The sequence below is a fragment of the Antedon bifida genome, chromosome 2 (genome assembly GCF_963402885.1).
Source record: "Antedon bifida chromosome 2, ecAntBifi1.1, whole genome shotgun sequence".
NCBI lineage: Eukaryota > Metazoa > Echinodermata > Crinoidea > Comatulida > Antedonidae > Antedon > Antedon bifida.
This window is the reverse complement of record NC_136227.1, coordinates 12,038,790-12,056,001: the sequence shown is the minus strand read 5'-3', so window position 1 is coordinate 12,056,001 and position 17,212 is coordinate 12,038,790. Positions and strand designations below refer to the sequence as shown.

Here is a 17,212-nt window from a genome sequence, read left to right as displayed (position 1 = left end):
GTTGTCCTGAAACATTATTTGCCCTCGGAGTATTGTCCAGGTCCAGAGGTAGTTGTCCGCAGGGTAATTACCAGGGGGGGGGGGGGGGTAATTGTCCGGGGGTAATTTTTAGGGGGTAATTGTTCCTAGGGGGTAATTGTCCGGGTGGTAGTTGTCCAGGGGTTAGTTGTCCTACGGAGGTAGTTGTTTTAAAAGATTATTTGCCCTCGTAGTATTGTCCAGGTCCAGGAGGTAGTTGTCCTACGGGGAGTATTGTGTCAGGAGTAGTTGTCCGCGGGGTAATTACCAGGGGGGGGGGGTAATTGTCCGGGGGGGGGGGGTAATTTTCAGGGGGTAATTGTTCCTTGGGGGTAATTGTCCGGGGGATAGTTGTCCAGTCCTAAAAGATTATTTGCCCTCGTAGTATTGTCCAGGTCCAGGAGGTAGTTGTCCTACGGGAAGTATTGTGTCAGAGGTAGTTGTCCCCGGGGTAATTACCGGGGGGGGGGGGTAATTGTCCGGGGGTAATTGTCCGGGGGGTAATTGTCCGGGGGGTAATTGTCCGGGGGGGTAATTGTTCCTAGGGGGGTTATTGTCCGGGGGGGTAATTGTTCCTAGGGGGGTTATTGTTCCTAAGGGGGTTATTGTTCCTAGGGGGTTATTGTTCCTAGGGGGTAATTGTTCCTAGGGGTAATTGTCCGGGGGGTAATTGTCCTAAGGGGGTTGAATGTCCGGGGGGTAGTTGTCCGGGGGTTATTTGTCCGGGGGGTAGTTGTCCTAAAGGGGTAGTTGTCCTAAGGGGGTAGTTGTCCAGGTGGTGGTTATGCGGGGGGTAGTTTTCCGGGGGGTAGTTTTCCGGGGGGTAAATGTCCAGGGGGTGAATATCCGGATACGAATAATAATAGATAATTTGCCACAAATTTTCAAACTAGAACTTTTAAGAATTTAAAATGTAAATTTTGTTAATTTTTTTTTTATTTAGGAAAAAATGTATGAACATCGAATGACAAATCTTGACTTCATTCTGTTTTGGATTCGTTCAGTTTTTGTAAATGTAAGAAAAGGACAACATAACAAGATAATGCTGATTGGTACACATTATGAGAGCCTTGGTAAAACTGAACAAGAAAGACAACAAAGGGTACATATGTCATCACATTTTCTTTTAAACAGTATAAAATTGTATATTGTCATTAATTCATTGGAAACAATATGTAGTTTCATCTCTAACATCTGGGACTGCTGGCTCTTGTAGTTACAGTAATCGTATTACTTTAGCAGTCCCTGACCAATTCATCTTTGTACATTGTATATTATGTTTTGTTGGTCAAATAAATTAATTAAATGAAATGAAACATTGGCAATCATGTATGATGACGTCATGTCATGAGCATACTACTGTACTGTGCTGGCTTATGATTAACTGATTAACTTAACTTAATTTTATCTTTCATTTGGATATAATAAAACAAATAAAAGGGTATACAAATATCTATGATTTAGCACACATTTTGAATTTGTTTTCTTATATTGGTATAATTATACAATGTACACTGGGTAAGTAAATGCGTAACATAACTTAAATGAAACACTTTTTGCACTTTACAAAAGGGGTTGGGGTTGGCTAGGCACACTCTAAATCTTCCCCAGGTATAATTCCAATTTGATATTTTAGGTAAAGGAAATAGAGAATATACTTTGGAAAGCTCTGGAAGGAAAACCATTTGAGGACATGGTGTATCAAGGAGAGGTATTTACAATAGAAAACAGTGTCTCATTTGAAAAGAGCGGTGCTTCTAAAATCATCCTCCAACTACAAGAATTAGTCCAGATGATGATTCTTACTTTTCCAATCAAATGGCTGCAAGTAATGCAAGAAATACAACAGCTAAGAAAAGACAAACTGTATCTACCAACGTCTGAGGTTAGAAATATATTTTTCTTTCTTTCAGCTTGATCTCAATTATATATCTTTACAGTTTAGTGTAGGTAAAAATTGTTTGAAAACAATAACCAGTTACATTCGTTTAGACTAAATACATTAAACTCTGTTTTTCTGTCAATTTTAGTTGAGGATAATACATAGTTGATTGTTTAAAACAACTATCATTGTAACCATCATGGTCACCTGCATTTAAAAGTGTATAGGAAACAAGTTGGTTTATTGTTGGTAGAAATTTTCCCCATGAGAGTATAATGTTAAACTTGCCTTTTTTGTCAGTGTTAATTGACTGTTTATGACGAATGTCATCGGTAAGAGAACGGTGTAATTTTATTTTATTTTTTATTTTATTTTTTTTTTTTTAAACATTTTATTTATTGTACATCCAACAGTGTAAACACCAATTACAGGATGAAATATACATTTATATACACTGATACCCACAGCATTGTCATTTTTTTCAGTAATTTGCCTTTGGATTTATATATATATATAAATATATATATATAGTCCAGATGATGATTCTTACTTTGCCAATCAAATGGCAATTATTATATATATATATATATGTATAAATCCAAAGGCAAATTACTGAAAAAAATGACAATGCTGTGGGTATCAGTGGCTGGATCTCAATGGAGATACAAAAATAAAAAGCGAAAAGCTAAATCAAAACGATAAAGTAAACAGCCAGAAAAATTAGCAGAGCTTTCGGGCAACACTAGCCCTTCATCAGTGCAAGTGAAGGAATTTGGATAACGTAAAGTTATCCAAAGTACCCTCCATAATTATATATATATATATATATAAGAACTATATAACAATTATAATCATATTTAAACATTAATAAAATAATTTAAAATTTCAAATTATTTAAAATTATCTAACCAACTTATGATAGACTTGGTAGACAACATACCAAAATGCCATTGTAACATTGTTCAGAAATACAAAATGATTTAATATGTTGCAAATTTCAATTCTAACCCTTTCATGACTATGAAAAAAGATGTCCTTCTAGTAACTTTTAGTATTATTTCCAATATGCTGTTTAACAAACACAGTAGCACAAATTACAATGTTGGTTGAACTCTCAACTTTTAGAATTTAATTTTATTTAATTGTGATGTTTATTTGCCTTCTAGATAAATGATTTACTTGTTCGTTGTAAGATAACCAATAACAAAGTGCTTCTGGAGTACTTACATGACATCGGCGAGATTCTGTTCTACCCAGATGACAAGATCCTCAAAGAAAAAATTGTTATAGATTTGATGGGAGTAGTTGACAAGTTTAAAAAAATCATCACAGTTATTGATCCCAAGCTTCAGGTTAGTAATATTACGCACTATACTTTTGTGAATAATCTGACATAAACATTGTGATAATGTTTTTATGTGATGAATTTAGCTTCAAAATGTAATGTCTACCACAAAGAGAACTTTTTGTCCTGGAGCCTAATATATATACTGTCACCATAATGGAAGTTAATGAATTTTAAAATAGAATCAAATTTATTCAAATTTACACCTTGTTTAATTTTACTACTGTATATTCTAATACATAAAAGCAAATATGCTTGTGCATTACAGTAGAACCCCTATTAAAGAGGACACCACATAATGTGGACCCAACAAAGTGTGATCCCTTTAATAGAGCTTAGTTGTAGAACCCCTATTAAAGAGGACACCACATAATGTGGACCCAACAAAGTGGGATCCCTTTAATAGAGCTTAGTTGTAGAACCCCTATTAAAGAGGACACCACATAATGTGGACCCAACAAAGTGTGATCCCTTTAATAGAGGTTAGTTGTAGAACCCCTATTAAAGAGGACACCACATAATGTGGACCCAACAAAGTGTGATCCCTTTAATAGAGCTTAGTTGTAGAACCCCTATTAAAGAGGACACCACATAATGTGGACCCAACAAAGTGTGATCCCTTTAATAGAGGTTAGTTGTAGAACCCCTATTAAAGAGGACACCACATAATGTGGACCCAACAAAGTGGGATCCCTTTAATAGAGCTTAGTCGTAGTTAATAATAATGATAATAGCTTTATTGTTTCTCAAGAGATGTGCAACAACAAAAAATAAATAAATAAATCGTATAATTGTTTATTTCGGGAGAAGATATCAACAAATTAGTAATTCTTCGAACTATGGTTTCTGTTTTACAAACGAATCTTTCTTTCCACCAATCGCTAGAATACCTACTAGTTGCAATTGTGACATTTGACATAATCACCACCTGGTCTATCTTGTTCTGCTTATCTTCTCATCCGTATCTTGAATCTGAACTGAACTTGATTGTATCTCTTTTATATCCAAGGCACAGTTTGAATGAGATGTGCAACAAGTATATATAATAAACAAAAAATTAGACAGAAAAAACAAATTACAAAATATTTACATGATAAACCGCTCAAAAAGTTGAGATCTTCAACTATAAACCTTATATAGAAAAACGCAAATGGTTGAAGTAAACTGAGAAAGATTAAAAACTAAGACAAATATAGGCCATAAGCAGTAAATCGTATTGCTCTATCTCATTCCAGTGTTAGGGGTCTAGAATTTCTTAACATATTTACAATGTTAATTTTATATAATATTTTTTAACAACATATTTCTTCACAATCATGTGTGTCAATTTTGAGAAATCATCGATTGATTTTGGCACTCTATTTTGATATACATCGCGATGTATCGGCGTGAGTGATGTTGGTTCCGCAAAGGAAACGTTCAAAATTTATCCGCAACATCCAAAAATCTGTACCACGTGATTGTACTTCACCAATCATAGTATGATTACAGATTGGGGAAACCCCTAAAACGCACGGAGTGCAGCAGTTTAAGTGTGTAAAAAATCAACACAATTGTATCCTTCGCGAGTCGAGGAATTTTGGTTAATTTTGCTACTTACAAACGTTGTAAACGGACATTTTTAGTGAAAGAAAAAGATATGCTTGTTTGAAAATTGTTTCCTGCTCAACATGGTGTATGATTATGGTTTGTTAGAAACACAGTTTAGAGAAAATAAGAGGCCAAACAATAGATAGCTAGCCTAGCGCCAATGTCCTATCTAGGCTCTAGCTTAGCTAGAGTGTAGTAGGCTACTGACTTTCAATATACTTCCTTGCTAGGTTAGGACTGAGGGGTAGCAACATACTACTCTAGGCTAATAATGCTAAATGTCTAATAACGGCAGTCAAACCGACAATTATAAACAGATGATTAATATTTGCAAGAAAACCATACAAAACTTTTCGTAATAGTGCTTAGGCCCATGTTGAAAAGTTATTACTACATAAAAATTGGTCCAGACCTAAAAAAAGGCTATAATTGCAGGGCTATATTGCTCGAAATTAACTGGATATTTTGTGGAGAACTTTTGATATAGTGTGGATAACATATTTATTTCACAATATTAACTTTCAAAATGTAGACCCTGAACGTCGGAACGAAATTCATTTTCTAGGCCTTTTTTCAGCTACTGCTTATGGCCTAAAAATTAAATTTGAGAAGGAATTGCATTATATATAAAGCATTCGTGTGTTTTGCCATTGTCAGAAATATTTTAAAAAATATTACTTGCTAAATCAAATTTATCATGGGTTAATTGAATTGGTGTAATTTTGAATTCATTATGGATTTTAAGATCATCAAGGAATAAGTGGTATTTAAGATCTAGAGAGCTAGTAGAAAACAATTCCCAGAACATTGATTGATTATTATTGTTTAGTTCATCTTTAAGGTTCATGAGTATTGGTTGTCTTACGTACTCAAGTCGTTTGCATTAAAATACGAAATGATATACAGTTTCCTTTTCATTACAATTACACAATAAACATATACCTGAATTTTTAGGTGACCATGCTTCTTTTCTACCTTCAAGTGGTAGTGAATTGGAGCTGAATTTTAGGCTTGAAGTATATGGTAATACACTTATCTAATATATTTTTGTTTTCTAATTTTGGAGAGGTTTTAGTGACCAGAAGAATAGTAATTATTTTGTTGCATTGACAAATTACACTTTTGTGCTTTTCTTTTTTTTAGTCATCTCTGAAACAGCTTTGGAGAAATTTAAACAAGGGTAAACTAGATGAAAAACTGTTGCGGCATATTTGGAAGGATGAGTCAGATGAGATGATTGACTTCTTTGTGTCTCTAATGCAAACCTTTGGGTTAATGTGTGAAAAAATGAGTAAAGAGGTATTTACATTTTATTTTAAATATTTAATTCAATTATTTTTTAATATATTCCATCTACTACTCATGTTCTATTTTTTTTTCTATAGAATGTTGGACGAACGTTCTATGTTCTTTCACGCCTAAAGCCCCAACGTGATGATACAGAGGCTGTTAAATATGAAGAGAAACGTGCTGTTTCTCTCTTTCATGACTTTGATGGCTACCTTCCAGATGATCTCTTTCAACGTGTTGCGACTAAATTTATCGAGGAATTTCAAATGGAAGATGTTGAGCCTACATTATCTTACGAGCATGTAGAACTGAACATTGATGGCCATCATCTTGTCATTCTAAATGTAGCTACCATCAACAATTGCCGTTTGTTCCAGGTAAACTTGATAAATGCAATCATGCCTTGAATGCCAGTAAAATCACAAGTATTATATTGGGGGATTGTTCTTATGTTGTTTATTATATGTTTATTAAACCATTTCTTTGTTTTTGTTGGTCACCACTTCTGGATATAACAGATATTAAAATATACACTGTCAGTAACTTTAAATTTACTTGGTTTATTGCCATTTCTGGAATGATATCAGTAGTAATCACTTTGGAATTGATTTGTTTTTTATATTGCAGACAACAATTGTCAGAACGACAATCATGAAAACAGAATCAGGAAGCAGCTCTCCTAAAGATGATGATCCACAACCTAGCATCTGTAAGAAGGTAAGCAATAAGTACCAAATAAACTAATGTTAATAGTATAATTTTGCTTGTTTTGTCAGTGTAAATTTATAAGCTCCTGGGTTGTTTTTGAATGATTATAAATGTCTGTGTAAATATGTAATATAAGATATAAGATAAGACAAGATATAAGTATTATTATTTTTCTCTTTAAATCATTTTAAATGTAGTAAAGTCATTTTATTGAGATTATTTGAAATATTTTTTATTTTTTGTAGGCCCTTAATTTCCTTCAAAAAGAATTGCAAGTTTTAAGTCAGAATGGTGCACGTGGTGTTGATGTAAAGATGTACATCCGTTGTGCATGTTCAAATAGTGAACGTACTCATATGCAGGTTGTTCGCAAATTTGACCAAGATGTGTTGCCATGTAGAAGCAAAGCAATGGATGTGAAACGTTACCGTAAACTGTTTAACAAAATAAAAGATGAACAAGGTATATGCCTTATAATCCATAATACTTATGACATAAAAAAAACATGCAAACATTCTTATTTTTGTTCTTTAACTAATGATACTTGTGACATACAATTTCACAAACTTAAATCTTTAAGTTGGGGCATTTTAACCTTTATCTGTAGTTTTTATGTTATATGTTTTATAAAGATAAAAAAAAAACCATCAGAAAATACTTATAATACGAGTGGCAGCAATGCCCAATCTTCTTTATCAAAAGTTCAAAGAACTGCTGGTAAGATGTTTTATAAATATAAAGTATGTATTTGTCCTTGTTGGTTAACATAATAACAAACTTCATTCCTATTTTTGCTTTTCAGAGGAAGCCAATGAAGACAACGAAGTAGATAGCATTGGTAAACAACATTATTTTGTTTTATTTAAGAAATAACTTTACTCATTATATTTCTATTATAAAAACTATTCACACAATTTATTTTATTTGCAATTATACACGCCTCAGTGTATCATTGTTTTTTGATTGTTTAATTTAAACTAGTATTATTTCTATGGAAAAGTGATTTTAAAGTTATTTCAAATGATTATGATTTTAACAACAATTATGCTAATTATATTAAATTTATATCATTTATATTGGAAACTTGTTTTTTTTTAACCGTATAGATTTCTCGGAGGATAATTTCCTACAGTTGATTGCAGACTTTGCAAAATGGTTTGATGATCATGGTCTCCTTAACAGACTACAAGTTCTATTCATAGAAATAGTAGATGACATTGAAGAGGTGAAAAGGGTCACCAGTACAATCAACCTGTTAGCTCTTTTATCTGCTAATGGACAATTGAGTCAAACAAATCTTTCTGTCCTGTATGATGCAATAAAAGTAACAGAACAATTTGGCTTTCAGTCAGTCATTAAGGAAAAGCTTTCTGCTTTCAATAATATCAAGAAGCGTAAGGTAGCATCATTTTCACCACGCACAAGAGAGATTTTTATTCTTGGAAAAAGTCTTAGTGACTCAGAGATAAAAACTCTTGATGCACGATACAACTTCCCTAACCTTAAGAAGTACACAGACAGCTGGAGTTTGATTTTTGACTTTGAAACCCGTGGGTTGCTGAATGAGGCCAAAATAGAAGAGGTTAAGAAGGTGTTAAAAAGATCAAATAGAGGTGACGTTTAAATTTCACCATTGGTGCAAATGATATATAATGAACTGTAATAATACAAACAATAATGAAACTATTGGGGAATACTTTACATACCTGTCCTAATACAGCTTGTGAGCTTTGATGAAACTATTAGGGAATACTTTACATACCTGTCCTAATACAGCTTATGAGCTTTGATGAAACTATTAGAGAATACTTTACATACCTGTCCTAATACAGCTTATGAGCTTTGATGAAACTATTGGGGAATACTTTACATACCTGTCCTAATACAGCTTGTGAGCTTTGATGAAACTATTAGGGAATACTTTACATACCTGTCCTAATACAGCTTGTGAGCTTTGATGAAACTATTAGGGAATACTTTACATACCTGTCCTAATACAGCTTGTGAGCTCATTTGTTGGCAATGAATTTTGACATGTCATATATTAATATACAGCCCTAGTTCTCTTAATATTCCAGAATGAAAATAGTAAGCAGCATCCATGAATGTATGTTACATTTTTCCCATCAAAGTTTCTGTCTGATTATAAAATTAATATCATGACTAAAAGTATAACTGTCATAAGTCTTAACCATTTTTTGCAAACCATATCTCTATGTTTTTAAGCCTCCTTATCTACCCACTTGACTCATTAATGTACAATAGATAGCATGTGATAGGAATAATTGTTTCAATGTAGTTTATTTCAGGTGCTTTTTAGTTGTTGCTTTGTCTTTTTTTCCAATTTATATTTGTGTATGTTTTTTTTACAATCAATCATTGTGAGTTTATTTTAATTACTTCCATATTATTGTAAGTATAACTGCACAAACAAGTTTCTTGCAAATGCGGAATTTAATTGTTCTCCAACTTGATCCGATTTACTATAACAAATAAATAATGATTACAAATAATATATACGGTATCTATCATACAGTACAACATAAATAATTCTATACAATAATAATAGACCTTACATAAGTATCTAAATAAGTCATAGATAAAACAGTACAATATAAATAATTCTTGGTTCAAAATAATTACAACTATAATAATAATAAGATAAGTCTCAATTGCTTACCAAAGATATGCCTGGATAACATGTGCAGCTATAGCTATACACTATATCAATTACTACCGTACTACAGCTTTAGGCTTCTAAGTAAGCCTTGGTACATCTACCATCTATAGCTAGGCCAGCTTAGGCTTCTAAGTAAGCCTTGGTACATCTACCACTTCTATAGGCTTCTAAGTAAGCCTTGGTACATCTACCACTTCTATAGGCTTCTAAGTAAGCCTTGGTACATCTACCACTTCTATAGGCTTCTAAGTAAGCCTTTTGTGCTTGCTAGGTCCTTACCCAACAAGCCTAACTATCCAACTGCCAGCCACAGCCCAAGCAAGCTATGCCCTCATTAGCATAACCCATATGGTTGGTCACCTGTTCACTTGACACCCTTCAGTGAACACAAGCACAGTAACCTAGCTTGGATTTGGCACTTACATACCCACCCACAATTGCGCATTGCACAATTCTACATACAAATACAATGAAAGTGTAAAATCCAGGCCTATAACACAAATTATCCATCAACTTATTGACTATAATGTTAAACAACAATGTATATAAGTAGCGACAAAAATAAAGTTAAATATAAAGTTCATTTAAAGTTTCTTAAGTTTTCTGTGTTTCCTTCTTTTGTTTTGTTCAATTCAGAATAATATAGACAACGCCTCGGATTTACTTTTCCGGATCATCATTCTCCAACAGCAAACATAGTTTACTCACAGGCCTTGTCAGGATACTTGCACGTGTCTTTACCTTTACTTGCCGAACAAACCCATCCTTGTTTTGGAGATAACCACTTTTGTCTTCTTTGTAACAGCGGAAGATATTCACTTTTCCATCTCTCCCAGAAACGATCAGCCAAATATTGAGCTAATTGTTTCCATCTTCTCCGGAAGCAATTGGATTTCTCATCTGCTGAACAAAACTGTTCCACTCTAGACTTAAATTGTCTTATAAAACGTTTGAATTCCAAGGATTCACCTGCAAATTTCTTAATTTCCATTTGTGGCTTCCGCATAGTCCTTATCACCTCGTTCATATCAGTAGAACCAACTTTTCTATTAGAAGAAAAAGAATCCTGACAACCCTGCCGGTTTTGCTGAAACAGATGAGTTTGCGTAACAGGAACTACCACAGGAGTCACTGTGTTCGAAGCTAAGTTAGGAATTGTAGTAGGAGCAGGATCTGCTTGAGCAAAGTTTTGGGTTGCCGGTATGTTTACGGGAACAGCAGGAACTACCACAGGAGCAACTGACGTTAGCACAGGAATTGTAACATGATCGGCTGGAGCAAAGGCTTGTGTTACATCACCAGGAACAACAGGGACTACAACAGGATCCAATGGGTCTAAATCTAATACAGGAATAGTAGCAGGATCCGCTGGACCAAACGATAACACATTTCGTCGGTATGCACTATCTAGAAACCCTTCCATTGATGACGTACTTTTGTGGCTACCAGAACCACTTCCGCTTGCGAAATCCCTTGCAACATTCAATCTTGCTTCGGCGACGTCTATCTCTTCTTTTAAAGCGTTTTCTTCTTTTAACTGTTTGAGTTTGAACTCTTCCTGTTTCAGTTTGAACTCTTCCTGTTTCAGTTTGAACTCTTCCTGTTGAATTCTCTGATTTTCTTTGAGACTCCTCTGCCTGGCTAGCAACTCTGCATGTTTTTGCTCTTCTTGCATCACAAAAGCACTTAGTGATCGCTTAGAAGATTTTGAACTGTTAGTTGATTTCCTGCTTGCGGAGCGATGAGAATTTACCGCCGCAGACTGCTCTACCTCAAGCACCGCAAACCAATCCTCTACTTTAGCTTTTAAGTTTGCCAACCACACATCTTTGTCTTCAAACCATTCATTATACATTATTTTCTCTTCCTCGTTCAGCAAGCCACAAATTTCATCATGAAGGAACATAAATTCACCATACACCATTAACCAATCTTGATGCACCTTAATCAGATTTTCTCTTGTAACTTCCTTATTCAAAGAAGCTTTCAACGCTTCTGACACAAATTTAACACGACGCCACAACTCTTTGATTCCTTTCAGCTTTCGTTCCTTTTCATACTCTGCACCCTTCTCGGTCTTACGTTTTACTCTAACAGATTTCTCTGAAGCAGCTTCAGCCATCGTGGATATAACTTTGTAAATTTTATAACTGCACAAACAAGTTTCTTGCAAATGCGGAATTTAATTGTTCTCCAACTTGATCCGATTTACTATAACAAATAAATAATGATTACAAATAATATATACGGTATCTATCATACAGTACAACATAAATAATTCTATACAATAATAATAGACCTTACATAAGTATCTAAATAAGTCATAGATAAAACAGTACAATATAAATAATTCTTGGTTCAAAATAATTACAACTATAATAATAATAAGATAAGTCTCAATTGCTTACCAAAGATATGCCTGGATAACATGTGCAGCTATAGCTATACACTATATCAATTACTACCGTACTACAGCTTTAGGCTTCTAAGTAAGCCTTGGTACATCTACCATCTATAGCTAGGCCAGCTTAGGCTTCTAAGTAAGCCTTGGTACATCTACCACTTCTATAGGCTTCTAAGTAAGCCTTGGTACATCTACCACTTCTATAGGCTTCTAAGTAAGCCTTGGTACATCTACCACTTCTATAGGCTTCTAAGTAAGCCTTTTGTGCTTGCTAGGTCCTTACCCAACAAGCCTAACTATCCAACTGCCAGCCACAGCCCAAGCAAGCTATGCCCTCATTAGCATAACCCATATGGTTGGTCACCTGTTCACTTGACACCCTTCAGTGAACACAAGCACAGTAACCTAGCTTGGATTTGGCACTTACAGTAAGTGTTAAGCTTTGTACATTATATTATATACGTTTATGAAATAAAATGTGAATAAGATGATTTATTTTTGTATATAGAAAATGGTGAAAATGAACACATTTAATATTGTGTGTTTGTATGATGTGGGATTTTTAGGTGGAAGTGTGTTAACAGATAACAATAGTGATAACAGCAATAATAATGCACAGTTACAATACTGATAACAATGTAGTCACTCATATAAACAAATAAAATATATAAGTATAATTATATAATTTACTTATATAATATATGTATTATATGTTCACCTAAAGAGTGTGAGTGCTGGCTGTGTACAGGTACAATCTAATATAATAGTTTTTGTAAATGTTTTTTTTTCTGTAGGTAGGTTATGCAAACATTATGAATTATTCATCATGTGTAGTGCATCAGCTATGTTTGTTAATAATGGATTGCTATGTTTCAAAGAAATCATCAGAAAATCACTATAATAATTTATTTTGTGGATTATGAGAAATGCAGTTTATGGCTCAGCAATTGATGCAAACTAGGGGATTTAATGTATTACCAGTCTGTGGTACAAGGGTTGTTGTTTTTGTAATTATGGAATGTCCATTAGGGGCAACAACAAAAATTACATTCAAGAATTCGAAATAACAAATTAACAATTTGAAATAAATAACGAATTATTAATTTATTTCAATTATAAATTCAACCTGCTCCTTCTGTCATCCTCATTTATTCTCGGAAATACAAAAGAATGCATAGCCGAAGAACGGTAGTCGATTATTTATTATTTTTGTTTTAAATGATACACAATAATATCTTATCACGCGACTAATAACACGCCTTCTGTATTCTTTTAACAGGGACATATTTTTGTGTGGCAAGTAAACTTTTTGTGTGGCAAGTAAACTTGGTATATTGGTCATGTGACAAAAGCTTATCTTCCATACGATTAAATAACACACCTTCTGTATTCTTTTAACATGGACATATTCGTTGACATGGACCAAAATATTAGTTGACTGGCCCAGTAGTTAAGCTTACTCCATGGGTTAAGGCAGGGGCGCCGTTAATCGACACAGCTTCCAGACATTCCTCGACCATTTTTCTGGTCAATCTTTAGCCTATTTCAGAAATAAAAGGTAATTGTTGCAATACCGGAGTTTGTTTGTATTATTTAAACAAATTATAAATCCCAGCAGGATTCGAACCATGTAGGTAAAGCTAATACCTAAAGAAAACAAAAATTACCTTTCAACATGCTCCCTCTTTGACAATATTTTGCCAAAAACTTCATTTGTTTGTTACTTGGCAAAATGACATTTTGCCAAGTATCTATATATTAATGCTACTAATTTTGTCGCGTAATTTTACGTATCTCCTCCGAAACCGCTGAATGGTACGTGCTTACATTTGGCACACTGATGTTTCTTGATGGGCCGCGCACACGATAGGCTTTGTCACTTTCCTAAATTTTAAGGATAAACACTAAAAAAAGGCAAAAAAATAACAGTAATTTGATGTCTCAACGACCATGTTTCGTCACTGTATAAACTACGCAACCTATGTTGGATCTACAAATACCAGTGTTTAGTCTCGACAGCCGGCCAATCGTATTGACTGATGACGTCGTTAAAGTTTTAATTAGTTACACCAGAGCTGAGCCGAAAATGGTTCTTACTAAAATCTCAATAATCTCGAATCAACTGATGGTCGCCGACGTTGACAACAGAATACTTCCGACTCTTTTTGTTGATATTTTGCCAGAACAGACAATAAACCATTGGACAAACCAACCTCGATTATACAAAACGGTAAACACCTTTTTCTGTTCAACAGTCAGTATGTTTACAGATGTAAACAATTCACGCGTAAATCCTTTTCTTTACGACGTACTAGACGGAGTACCAACACGCATCATTTGGCGGTATTGCTCCAACCAAATTGAACAGGTTCGTACAATTTTATTTTATTAGAACCGATTGTGACACATGGAAACAAAACTGTTGAAAGAACTCTTCATTTTACTACTGTACCGTTGCGGAATGTGCATCGATGAACAGCCGGACTTGTTAATTGCATCCGTGTACGTTGACGGTGTATGGCAGTTTTCTATCATATCACGACGCATGCATAAATAAATAAATGTAATAAATAAATAAATGCATCAGAGAAAACGAAAAACACGCGTGCATTGAATCATTGAAGACGGTACTCATATTGTGACGTGTTGTGATGAATGCGATCGATGGGCCGGTATGATTTATTTTTGCAAAGGTTAGATCAACGTTTTGGTATAATAAGTGGTTCGGTTACATCGTGGTGGTACTAGGCCTAAAGTACATGCCTTACAGATCGTAGTACCAAAGTACTTAATAACAATTTTTCTACCACAAGGTTCAATTGTTGGACCGTTGGGTTTTATCTTATATACATCTTCTATCGGTGATATCATTCGTAATCATAACGTCCTTTTTCATGAATATGCCGATGATATACAGTTGTATATAGAATTCGACCTTCCTGTCCCGCCTTGCTTGGTGCCCGCGCCCGTGCCCGCGAAGTTGATCTCAATCGATTACAGCAATTGCAGAAACAAGGCTACTTTGCGTGTGGACGGGATCAGCCTTCGGATGGTTTATATTGAAACATCTCCATTGTCTTCATATAAAAAAAAAGAATTGTGTACAAAATTATTGTTTTTGTTTATAAATATATTTACTCTGTTTCCTTTATACCTTTTTTTTTAAACCGTGATCCGCTTTCATTTAATTACAGGTGTCGATTTATCTCCTCTAATGATCCCACCCGACTTTTCGTTCCACGATCTAATCGGAAAGCTGGTAACAATACTTTTTCTGTCACGTATCCGCGGATTTAAGAGGAGCGAATTCGGCAACTCAATTTAAACATCAAAAACTTTTCTTTAATTAATAACAGGCCTACTAGTATTGTTAGGCGCTCTGTTCATTGTAGGGCGCCATATACGAACTTATATAGAATAGAATATAAAAAATTGTGTACAAAATTATTGTGTTTGTTTATAAATATATTTACTCTGTTTCCTTTTTTCCTTTTTTTTAAACCGTGATCCGTTTTCATTTAATTACAGGTGTCGATTTATCTCCTCTAATGATCCCACCCGACTTTTCGTATCACGTAAAAACGGATGTAATGGAGACATTTGTAACATTTTGCATTAACATGCACAATCAACAATGTTAACTCTTTCATTTGCATTTATTGATTTTAATATAATCAATTTTCATTGTATATTCTCTGATATTAAATACTTCTCTTAACCGTGTCTTACGAATGCTAAAATAATTGCAAGATATATGAAATTTAGTTTATGGCTCATGAGTAATTTAGCATGTAAAACGCGCCTGAACGTATTGTTCCGATGATGGCGTTGGAATATTATGAGAAACGCTTGATAATATCATTGCAAAGGGTAGATATTATTTATTATTATATTAGTTATATTAATAGCTAATGTTTCATCGTTTGCTGTATAGATTTGCATAAAAGTACCAAATAAAACCAGTAGTAAACACAATTCCGTAGACCAGTTTATTCGTATATTTCTTATTAACATTATTAAGTCTCACCACTATTGATAATTAAAAACATAAATTAATGGAATTCTAGACTTGTAGTTAATGTCTTTATGTTTCGATATTTTTGTCTAAAAACTACAAGTAGGCAGTATGGATATGTGCCAAAATATTTATCTTTTTACTAATATTAATTTCTGGAACCTAGACTATCAATGCGCCTGACTGGTGGCCGTGCCAATGATAGCCGGATTCATTATTTTTGTTCCTATTAGGTTAAGGCAGAAATAACTATAGAGGCATGTGGTTATGAAGGGACTTGAATTGGCCAACTGTACCATCGACACGTAATCCAAGAACGAGAAAATGTGCAGCAGCATTTCGGTTGACAGTTCAAACAAATGGCAACGCTCGTCGTCATTTCGTTCTTTTTTCGCCACCGTTTCCTTCGTCCTCCTGCCATTCTTTGCTTGTTATTCGGCCGACTCTGACATTCGATAGAACGTGAAAATCCATTTATATGCCGGGATGGGGAACATAACCGACTTGAGGAGTAGCCAGCGTTTTCCGGGTTTTTTTTTTAATTTGTACTTCAGCATTGTCTAAACATAGCTTGCGTGCTTTCCTCACATTATATAATAAACAAAATATAATAATAGTTTTTTATAATTTTTGTCATTAATGGCTTTCAACATCATCATAATGACAGAAGATGATTGTCGATAGTTTTTAACAGAAAAGAGTCTTTTTCAATGTACTAAGCAATGCGGGATGGTAAAGAGTTGGAACAGATTTCAAGAGTTTCGTCCCGACAATTTTAATCTTTTAATCTTAAAAGATCGTGTAATGAGTATCCAAGTACCAGTTTCGATTCATGAAGCCTAACGGATTTTCATGTTTGCCGAGAGTGATGGTAGACTGATATTGACGTTCAGAGACGTCACCACGTTGTAACTTTACAGACGACTTTACAGAGCACTTTACAAACAGGTGAAACGTATAATGATTGGATACACCAAGAAATTTGAAGTTAAGTCAACCCGTTTGCTAAACACCTGTCATCGTGCCAGGGAGTGATTTACGGCAACGAAATCTGTAAGCCGATGTTGTTTGGACAGTATGTAGCCGAACGTTCATCTATAAAATTGACCATAAAACGGCAAAAGATAATCGCTCGCGTAAACGACAAGCAAATATTTGCTTGCAAAATGCTACCAAACCGAGACGTTGAAGGCTGCCTGCTTTGGTGGAGAATTTGTGGACAGAAGATGCAACTGGAAAACTTGTCTACGCAATAGTAGTGTACCATAAAAATGTTTTCA

General features: G+C 34.4%; 3 protein-coding genes across 3 annotated transcripts in view; 2 read left to right on the top strand and 1 right to left on the bottom strand.

Moving 5' to 3' along the window:
* LOC144858820 (uncharacterized) overlaps positions 1-17,212 on the top strand; it is a 240,976-nt gene that overhangs the window by 104,992 nt on the left and 118,772 nt on the right. The gene's annotated exons all lie outside the window — the stretch shown is intronic.
* LOC144858843 (uncharacterized) lies at positions 968-8,457 on the top strand. Its single transcript, XM_078714974.1, has 9 exons — positions 968-1,120; positions 1,655-1,903; positions 3,067-3,252; positions 5,979-6,134; positions 6,221-6,502; positions 6,753-6,842; positions 7,079-7,295; positions 7,636-7,671; positions 7,940-8,457. Exons 1-9 carry the CDS (start codon positions 968-970, stop codon positions 8,455-8,457), a joined length of 1,887 nt encoding a protein of 628 aa, XP_078571100.1.
* The window catches only part of LOC144858827 (uncharacterized), an 87,151-nt gene continuing 80,152 nt past the window's right edge, over positions 10,214-17,212 (bottom strand). Inside the window, exon 2 of the mRNA XM_078714945.1 lies at positions 10,214-12,357. Within this exon, the coding sequence (XP_078571071.1) occupies positions 10,214-11,635 (1,422 nt within the window). The 5' untranslated portion in view covers positions 11,636-12,357. The remainder of the gene's footprint in view (positions 12,358-17,212) is intronic.